The sequence below is a fragment of the Falco cherrug genome, chromosome 2, assembly GCF_023634085.1.
Source record: "Falco cherrug isolate bFalChe1 chromosome 2, bFalChe1.pri, whole genome shotgun sequence".
Classification (NCBI taxonomy): Eukaryota; Metazoa; Chordata; class Aves; order Falconiformes; family Falconidae; genus Falco; species Falco cherrug.
In genome coordinates, this window is record NC_073698.1 from 4,964,430 (window position 1) to 4,974,440 (window position 10,011).

General features: G+C 47.6%; 1 protein-coding gene across 1 annotated transcript; it reads left to right on the plus strand.

The window, feature by feature from the left end:
* The first annotated feature begins 2,180 nt into the window (after positions 1 to 2,180).
* On the plus strand, positions 2,181 to 9,780 carry LOC102056936 (rano class II histocompatibility antigen, A beta chain-like). Its single transcript, XM_055701638.1, is given in 6 exon segments — positions 2,181 to 2,458; positions 3,132 to 3,166; positions 3,169 to 3,333; positions 3,479 to 3,589; positions 9,513 to 9,665; positions 9,764 to 9,780. Coding segments are annotated over 6 exon segments (759 nt in total).
* Positions 9,781 to 10,011: the final 231 nt, after the last annotated feature.

Sequence of the window (10,011 nt, forward strand, 5' to 3'; positions counted from 1 at the left end):
CCGGTTGTCAGGGTGTCTGCAGGGAGGGAGTTTCAAAGGACGGTGAGAAATAATGATTCTCCTGTACAGTCCCAGCTGGACATAGGAGCTGTGGTGGGAAAAGGGCTTCCAAGCAGGCAGCGTCTGTTTTTGGGCAGGAGTGGAGAATCAGCCTTATTCTTATAGGGCATCATCTCCTTGGCACCATCCATAGAGCAATGCCCAGCTTTCACCTGGCAGCAGGGGTGCTCTGAGATGCCTGTTCTCTGGGTGTTTCAGCCTGGTGCTTTAGCTCCAGACTGTCTCCTCATGTGGCCTCCTCACCCATGCCTTTCTGTTCTTTCATTTCATCCTTTCTAGTGGGTGGGGGAGGAAAAGCTCCATCCACACAGTTCTGCTTCTGAATTGAATCTGTCCTTGCTCCCTTCTGATTCTGGGGCTTTTAGCCCCAGATCCTTCAGATGTGGCCAGGGAGTTGCCTAAGAAAGGGAAGGGACAAGGTGGGAGTGGTACAAAGCAAGGAATCCAATCTTGCCTCCTCCAAAATGACTCTCATTCACCTGGCGTCTGATGACATGAACCTGGTTTGTCCATATAGTTCGGAATTTGAGATGCTGTTAAAGGAAAACTCTCCCCTCGGGGCTGGCCATGTGGATATCTTTTCCATCTCTCTCCTTCTGAGAGCCTTGAAGATGTGTTTCCCAGCAGTGGCATCTCTTTCTGATTTCGAGGGTTCTTTCAGTGAGGGCTTTTATCAGCAACGGTGTCCGCTGTTCGTGGACCTCTGATCTGGAGTCCTGAGCATCCCCAGAAAAGCCCAGCATCCGTTTGAGTACATTGCCAGGAGATCAACTTGTACCTTCTGCTTGAAGCTCGACATAGTGCCTTCTGGGCAGATAAAGGACTATGCATGCAGGCATAAGCATGTCCCTCCAAAAGGTAGAAGATTAAGGCAGATACATCCTTGTTAACCTATGGATAATATGCAGTTCTTCAATCTGACAGACTCCCCACAGTTATGAAGCCTTCTCACTGTTATCAGTGGATGCCCTTTCCCTTTGGTGTCCTTAAAGGTCCTAGCCTGAAAGTTAGATGCACAAGACAGTCAACATCCTGCTGTGTTTTGGATGTGGGAATGGGGACACTGTGATTAGAAAGTGCTGGCCTTTTTTTCAGAGATGTCTTGGTAACCTGAAATAGAGCACATTTGTCCTTTGTTTCACAGCAGTAGCTTTTCAATGAAATGCGATACAATATGTAGCTCATTCCTTCCACAAATAAAGCTGATTTTCCCTAAGCAAACCATTAGTTTAAGATATTTCATTCTTTCTGTCTCAGCTTCCAGTTGTTTGGTTTTTTTTCTGAACCCTTCACTGAAACCAAAACCAAAGCAGATGCAAAAACTGCTTCTTTCTGTGTCCTCCAAAGTTTTCTTTATGCTTCCCAGCAGATGAAGAAAAGGGGAGACCCTGTCCTTCTGTCAGAGGGTAACACATGACTTGGCCTCGCTGATTTTAGGTTTCATGAGAGGGCCAGCGTCATGGTGCCACTCTTTGCCCAGGTTGATGGCTGAGTAAACACAATGCTCAGAGATGCTCTAGGCTTGGTCTGTTGGGGCTAGGCTGTATTCACAGTCCTCTGAGAGCACCCCTGGGCCCCAGGAAGGAGCCAGCCTAGAGCTAACACCCCGGGGCTGGAGCCCTGGGAGTTGCACAGCAGTATCTGAGCTGCTTTGTTGACTGTTCTGCTCTGACAGCACTCATTGTGGTGTCGCTTGATGAAACCCTTATTCTGCCTCCCTCCAGAAAAAATTCTAGTGAAAGGCAGGAATTGAACTCTTTCCTGCCTGATTACCACTGATGTTGCTCAATTCTGATAATGGATCCATAGTAAGGGGCTGTTCAATCCCCTCCTCAAGTTCCTCCTCTCAGAGCTTTGCTGAGAAGTTCCTACTTTGACCTGAGATGTGGTTGTTAGCAGTCTAGCTCTCTCTTCAGACTTTTTTTTCTCCTACTTGAGGAACAATGGCTTCTCTGGGGATTCCTGGGTTCAAAACCTGATTTGTGACTCCTGTCACAACCTGTGATGATAGGGATGAGGGGCAACATGGCTTTTCATACGGACTTTCCAGGTGAGCAGAGATCCTGGACATTCAGGGACAAAGGAAAGCAGCAGCAAGATGTCCATCCTGGCCTTGTCCCATGCGTCTTCACCCAGAGCATTTCATGTTGCAGCAAAACCAGGAGTGTCACTACGCGAATGGCACTCAGCAGCAGGTAAGGTACCTGGACAGGTTCATCTGGGACTGACAGAAGATCTGTTCCTATAACAGTGAGGTAGGTTTCTACGTGGCCCATATAGGGGTGGGATGGGTGATTGCTGAGTATTGGAACAGGCTGCGGCAGCTTGGCTGCTTGTGGGCTTCAACGGAGAAATGCTGCAGCTATAACTGGAGGAGGACTCAGCGTGATGGACAGAAGTGAATCTTTGGAGGAGAGGAAAAGAGAGTGGCATGGGGAAACTTGACTTCCCTGGCCTGAGACCACATTGACCTCCCTCTGTCACCTTCCTATTTGGCAGATACGTGATGTCAGGGGAGCTTAGTGAATGGTGCGAGATAGGTGTGAGTTCCGTGGGGCAGGAGGAGAATGAGTGCCATGGAGCAGAGCAGTTAACTTCTTTGTTATGAGTCTAAGACTGAAGGAAATGACTTGCAGAAGCCCTGTAGAAAAGCATGGGACAGGACTCCCAAGCCCAGCAAATGCACCTCCCCTCCTGCAAATTCCTGGAGCAATGGACCCATCTGAGAGATGGGAGATGTTTTTGGTAGAAACAGAGCTCATCTTCTGTGATGGTCCTTCACTGGGGGAAGAAAGAAAGAGGACTAAAGGTGAATGTGGCTGGGAGACATGTAATGCAAGGTCATGTTGAATCCAGTGGGTCTGGACCAAAGGAGGTGTTGACAAATGGCTTTGGAAGAGAAATCCATATGATGTCCATAGGTCCTGTTGCTAGGAATGACTCCTGAGAAGGATTGGCCAGTGGTCTCCATCCCTTTCTTTCTCTTTTTCAGTTAAATGCAGAGTGAAGAATTTTCCCATGCAAATGGAGCCATGGGGCTATCCCAACTAGACGGTTTGTTCTGCAACAAGGTTTTATCCTTCTGAAATAAAGATCAAGTGGTTCAAAATGGGCAGTAGGAGATAGATAAAGTTGTGTACAAGGACCTCCTTCTAAATAGAGATCAGTCTTTCCGGACCCTGGTCACTTTGGAAGTCACACCTAAGCAAGGGGATATCTGTGCCTGCCAGGCGGATCATGTCAGCCTACCAGCACCCATCCTCATGGCCTGGGGTAAGCAACTGGAAATGGGGAGGTCACAAAATCTTGAGGAAGGTTGCTTCTAGCTCTATGGGGAGAGAAGGAAACTAGGAAAGATATTTTTGGGGAAATCAATGTCTAGCCTGGGCCTTTACTCTCTGGGCTGCTCTTCCAGCAGAAACATGCTCTGGATCTGCTGTGAGCAAGAAGGTGACTGCAACGCTGAGCTTTGACCTGGCCTTAAGTTTCATTGTGGTGGTACTCATCATCTTTCAGAAGAAAAAGAAAGGTGAGTTATTCATAGCTAAGTAGAAACCTGTTCTTAATGGGGCTTCAGAGAGATGTTTTAAAGCATGTAAGGCTTCGCTAGAATTTAGATTTACCATGATAATTTCCTTGGGTTCCCAGCATTCAAGTGGGTTTTATATGGCCTAATCCAATATCCGCAGAAGCCAGTGATAGCTTTTAATTTATTTTAACTGATGTTAGATTGGGCTTTCAGTGATGAGAAGCCATTTTAGAACTATCATCAGCTGCTGAAAGGTCAGCCCAGTCCTCTGAGATACAGTCCTAGGCTACGGTTATGGTTTCTTATGAGTATCAAATTAGCTACTTCATCCCCAGATGTCTCCACATTGCTTTGTTGCAGACATATTTTGTAGAGTTGAGAAGCAAATACATTCATACTTATTTATAGAAGGCTTGAATACCTTTCTTTGAAATGGCACAGGGGGAAAAAAGGGAGAACATTATCTTACAGAAAGCTGCGTTCCTGTTCTCAAAATGCTGGTTTTCTGAGTAACAGTATCTTACCCCAGCCTTTGCTTTCTCCTTTCTAATAATTTAAGATTATTAGAATCACAAACAAGTACTGGGTAAGTCACTGTTGTGTGAAATTTTTCATGGTGCAATGAGAATAACCCTCAGCTTAATCCTGTATTGTTATTTTTTCCTAAGCAAACTCCCTTAAGAAAGCCACAGCCAGTGGTAGCCCTTTGCTCCCATTAATTCCCAGCCTATGGGTTTAGGTCAGCAGCATCAGGAGGACCTGAATTCCCTTCCCTCCATCACAGCTGTTAATAGCTAGGGAAGAAAGGGCTTGGTGCTGAAAAGGCTGAAACCCCCTTCCGTAGATCCAAACAGCAGTTCCTAGTGAACTATGATGACAACAGCGTACAGGTTTGACTCTGTAGGAATCAGTGTTCCAGCCTGCCTAGAGCCTGAGCAACTTGCATCTGTGTTGTTCAGGGCTCCACATTATCCGAGTGATAAATGCTTTGGGTAGGTCTCTAAGGTCAGCTCAGAAATTGGATTCCCCTCCCATAAATAAATCCTCTACCAGAACCGCCTCTGGCAGGGCCGCCATGGGCTCTCTGAAGCTCAACTTATCTTAGCAGCTTTGTGTGGTGGGTTAGGGTGGGAGCACTGTGCGCTTGGAGATGATGGTGAGAAGGGGCAGGCTGGCAGCTGCTCCAGGACTTCGAAGTGAAGATGCATCCACGGACTGTTAGGATGAAAATGGAAACCACAGAAAAATAATTCAGGGGGGCGAATGTGGGAGACTGCTAACAGGAGCCTGGAGGAGTTTTTCTTATTCCTCAGTCTAGCTGGCACAGTGACTGGCAATGCTGCAAAGCCTCTGTGAGAAGTTCCTCCAGCCATTTCTGCTTTTTTTTTTTTTTTTTCCTTTGAGGCTGCCATGCCTGTCTGCTGCAGCCACAGAGGAAGGCGGCATGGAAAGGGACACACTGCTGGGTGACTAAGTCTACAGCAAGCCTTTGGGAATCTCTTTCTGTCTCTGAGACTTAAGAGGAGCTGTTGCTCCCTGCATTTTGCCAACACTATTCCCTTTCCTCCTACTGTTGCCACGTTAGCAGGGTACTGCCTCCTCCCCTCTCAGAAGAACTGTGAATTTGCAAATTGGCAGGTTTATAAATTCGATGGTAATCTCAGGGACTGGTGCTGGGCCATTGAGGTTGGGACAGACTCTACTCCTGCATGAAGCTGCAGGAGGAAAGCTGGAGCTTCCCAGCCCTGGCCCCACCTGGAAAGAAGGGAATAAATAATAGCATTTTTAAGGTATGTTTTGTACTTTGAGGAATTTATCTAAGGGTCCAAAAGGATTTAATAACTGAGAGCTAATTAAATGTACTAATTAACCCGGTGTTTAATCTCAGCTCTTTGCTAGCTTTCTGTGCTGCTGAAGCAGAGACATTGTCCCATATATCATGACATCCAGCCACTTTGCTTAATTGTGTTTCCTCTGCACATGGTGCAGGCACTCAGCTCCTAAGGTGATGAGAGGAACACGAAAGCCCACGTACAGGGGAAAATTAGAGGGGCAAAGCCGGGCCTGTGTGACTAACAACCTGTGAGATTATTTCCATGAAGAGGATATTGACAGTCTAATTTGTTTCCCCTCCCCATTATCACTGGTTTGTTCTCCTTGACGCCACTGTTTTGCTGAGGGGGATGGGAACAATCTGCTTCTGGGCACGTGATGCCAAAATTGCCATGCTATTCCTTGGTCCCATCCTTGTCCCTATGGTTCCGAGCTGCTCTGCTACAACCAGGAGGAGAAGGCTGCTTACTTTCTCTTCTCACCGTACTTCCCCCGTGGACTTGCTTTTCTGTGAGCATTTATACTGGTGCTACTGGTACTATTTTGGTGTACAACCCACACAGCCAGCTCTCAGATCTCTGTGAGCTGTTTCCTCAGTGCCACAGAAGGGACTTTTGAAGTGACCGCCCAGAGCCATCTCACCAGCAGTAGATCAGGAGCAATGTGACTTTCCTGCTTCCAGGGCTAAATAATTCCTCCTGGCTCTGGAGCTGTGGGAGACCCTGGAGCAGGCTGGTGGGCTGGTGGATCATAGTGGGCCCAGGAGAAGGTGTGCTCCGCAAGAGAAACAGGGACAGAGGCCTCACAAGACTGAAAATTCTGGCACATCATGAAGGCCATCATCCTGAGACACAGTCCTTGTGGATGCAGTATTTAGGGGGAACATCTGCAATCCTGTCATTGCTTCTTCTCACAGCTGGCATGGAACTATGCCTGGGAAGCCACCATGAAGCACAGGCTGCCCAGCCTAGGGGAGAATAATTGTCCCCAACAGCACTATTTAAGCCAGCAGCTTCGGTTTGTTCCCAGCTGTAACTCCGTCCACACACTGTTCATTTATTACTGCTGATATAAAAATGGGATGGAGGTGAGCTTCTCTCAGGCTCATGACCTCAGCTTGGGGTCACAGCTCCTTCTTTAGGAGTTACTAATTTAAATGTGGTTGAAAATGAATCTGTGTGAGCACAGGGTCATAAAATGAGCTGGGGAAATGGGCTGCAGCGCAGGGATGCAGCAGTCACCTTCATTGGAAGTCACCAAGGGAAAGCCAGACACAGATCTCTCTGGGATGTCTTAGGAAAATGAATCAGACCTGCCAGGATGTGGGGAGAGGGGGGAGATGACCCACCAGGGGCTTTTATTCCGAACTGAACAAGCAAGTGATTTTACAAAACTGGCAATCCCCCAGTGTCTCCTTGCAGAGCCCTATGCAGCCAGTGGAGGAAATTGGTAACTGTACCCAGCAAGCCTGTTTTTAATTAACAAATAATTATCTACAAATTGCTGTAATTATTGCCTTGGATTCCAGAGGATGGGGACGTTAGCGCGAGATGAGCAGTTTCCTTGCGAGTGAAATATTTTCCCTGCCTTATCTCCAGCGCCCTGCTGCTGTGAGGTTTGGGGACTCCGCAGCGCTTTCCTTTTGAGAAAGTGACAAAACAGCTCAGGCTGCCTAGAAGCAAAGCGTGGTGGAAAAGGCACTGAAGGGAGGGCAGTTTCTTGCATTTAGTGGGTTGTCTGCCCTCGTGCTGGAATGGTTTGCGGGATGCCAAGTAAGACATAAACCCCAGCACCAAATGCCAGGAGGAGGGTGCTTGCATGTCAGTGAGCTGGCAGAGCAAAATGAGCATCCTGGTTTGCTATCTTTCAATAAAGAGGCGATAAAATCAGGTTTGGAAAAGGGGGTTAGTGTTAATTCAGATCAAACAGAGAGCATGGAGCTGCCCTGAGCCTTCAGCGCTGAGGGATGCTGGTCTGGAGAGAGCGCAGCACCAGCCATGACCTTCTGGACCACGTTTCAGAAGGAAGGTGGTGTGCGCAGGGTCCTTCTACCACTTTTCCTTCAGGCTCTGCTGCCAAACCTCATGGTGGGTATCCACAACAACCACCTTTTCATGATTACAAAGTCTCCCCCATGGTAGCCTAAGTACTAACACAAGGGATGTTTATTGCCCTGAAGGGCTTATACCCTTTCAACAGATCTAACAGGGGAGAATCCACCCCAGTTTGCAGGACAGGTACTGAAAGACTGTGGTTCATCCCAGGCTGGGTGGGAAACCTGCTGAAGAGTTCCCGAGCCCAGACTTCAGCCTTTCTTGGTGGATTTCACCTCTGAATCCTCCTGCCTCCCAAGAAATGATGCCCTTTTCTCTGTCACTCCTAAACAATTCCCCTAAACGATGCCGCTCACTGCCAGGGTTTCCATGACAGCCTCTGCTTCAAGCAACCGGGATGCTTTTTATTATTCATCTGTGGCATATTTACCTGAAGCAAGCTGCCTGCACCATGTGCTGCTGTGAAATGTTGCCTTTGTTTACTGCATTCTACGTCTTTCCACTTCTCCATGCGGACACCAACTATTTTGGGCTGGGGGGCCCTGCAGCCCCTTCCAAGGTGATGTGAGTTGCATTGCCAACTCTTCCAGCATCCCTTCAGCTGTATGGAAACCCATTCTCAGGGAAGAGATGTTGTGGCTCCATGCTGTGGAGGAGTGTAAAGAACGGGGCAAGCTGAGATGGCCCTGCCCTCACCCTCAACTTGCCTTTACTGGCGGGACAGCATAAGAACCCTCAATCCTGCTTGGAAATATCCCACTTGGCCTGAAAATACAGACATGGCAGCAGATTTTCTGCTACTTTCTGGGGTAGCAGGAGGATTTTGTTTGGGTGCATGAACCTGTGTCACTGCTGATGCCCAATGTGGTCTCCAGAACTGGCTAGTCTTGAGAAGCTTCGTGCTCTTCAGACCCCCTGAGGTTTAAGCTCCTGGCATGAAGTCATCCTTTCAGAGCTTGCATCAGGACCTCAGCAGGTGCAGAAAGGCATTTCTCAGTCATTTCAGGGCTTGTTGTCAAGCTTCTCTTGCTGATCGTGTGAGTGAAAAATTATCCGCTGTGAAAACCTAGTCTTTGCCCTTAGCATGGTGCACTAGATGCTGGGACCCTGTTGAGCATCTGTAATGCTCCTGCCTTATTCAAGGCATGGCTGTGCCTCAAGTATGTGACTAGCAGGAAAACAAAGAAAATTAGACCATTGCTTCAGTGTTAGGATCAAGAAGTGACTTGCGCTTTTTTCTTTTTTTTTTTATAGTACCTACCCCTCTCCCACGCACTGTGGCCTTTAAATAAATGGTTTCTAATGAATAGAAGCAGTTCATGGACAAAGAAGCTGTCAAGAGAAATGATTGATTGTGCTTAATATTTTATTTTCCAGGCTTAAAAGGAAATCTCTGAAATATCCTTTGGCAGGTCTGTGAACCTAATGAAGTGATTCATAGAGACGCAGAAGGAACTGAGGGCCTGTTACCAGCAGAGCAGGGCAGCGTTGGTCGTGTTTTGTGCCCACTTCTGTAACATGGCTGAAGAATACTGTGGGGGAAAGGCAAATAAAGGCAAAATTCCAATTCAGTTGCTTCAGCCCTGCTGACAAGAGAAGAGCTAAGCCTTTCTAACCACTGTGTGACTATAGGATTTAAAAAGTAGGGACAGGAAACCAACTCTGTGTCGGTGAAACCCAAATTTTCTTTGAAATTGGGAGTATCTGCAGGCTAGTGTGCCCAGCATCACTGTGGTGTTTCATGCCACCAAACTTTAATGCTTTTGGAGAGTTCCCATGGGAAACCAATATCCTGTTGTGCTACTGGGCTACACTGGTGAAACGAGTTGTCCTAAATCACACAGAAGGTCAAGGTCATGCATGGGATTTGAACTCAGATCTTCTGATGTCCCATTCTCTGCAGCCCCCATCAGCTTTTGTTTTCCTCATGCCTCATTTCACTCTGGATAGTCTCTGCTGCCTTCAGCCTCTCTCAGCTGCCAATGATGCTCTTTGCTGCCTCTGGCTTGCCCCCATAAGGGACATGTCCCCTAAAGGCTGGAGGTGTTCCTTGCTCTATATGAAGGAAGAAGCCGCCTCGTGGTCAGCTGCTCTGTGGGATGCTCAGTATGAGTTTTCCCCCTGCAAAATCAGCCAATGTGAGGATAGGGATAACAACGCTTCAGGAGAAATTCTGACCTGTTCTTCAGGTGAGTGCCTGAAGGGACAGCAGCCATCTGACCCAACTATCTATAACGCTGCCATACAGGTGTCTACATCTGATCTGTTGTTCACACTCCCTTTGTAGCTAATGGAGACAACTAAGCTACTATAGGGAGCAAGATGTCCCATCCTGAAGTAGACAGCTGAAATAGCCTAGGTGCATGCTCACAGGAGTGCCTGTGGTGGTAATCTCAGGCTGATGAAGTTAGGAGAGATGTACCCAATTTGAGATATGTTAGCTGTAGGCGATGCTTGAGGAGTTAGAGCAATCCTGAAGTGCTGGGGGGAACATTTTAGAAAACATCTCAGCTGGCTCTGCATGTACAGGTGAGA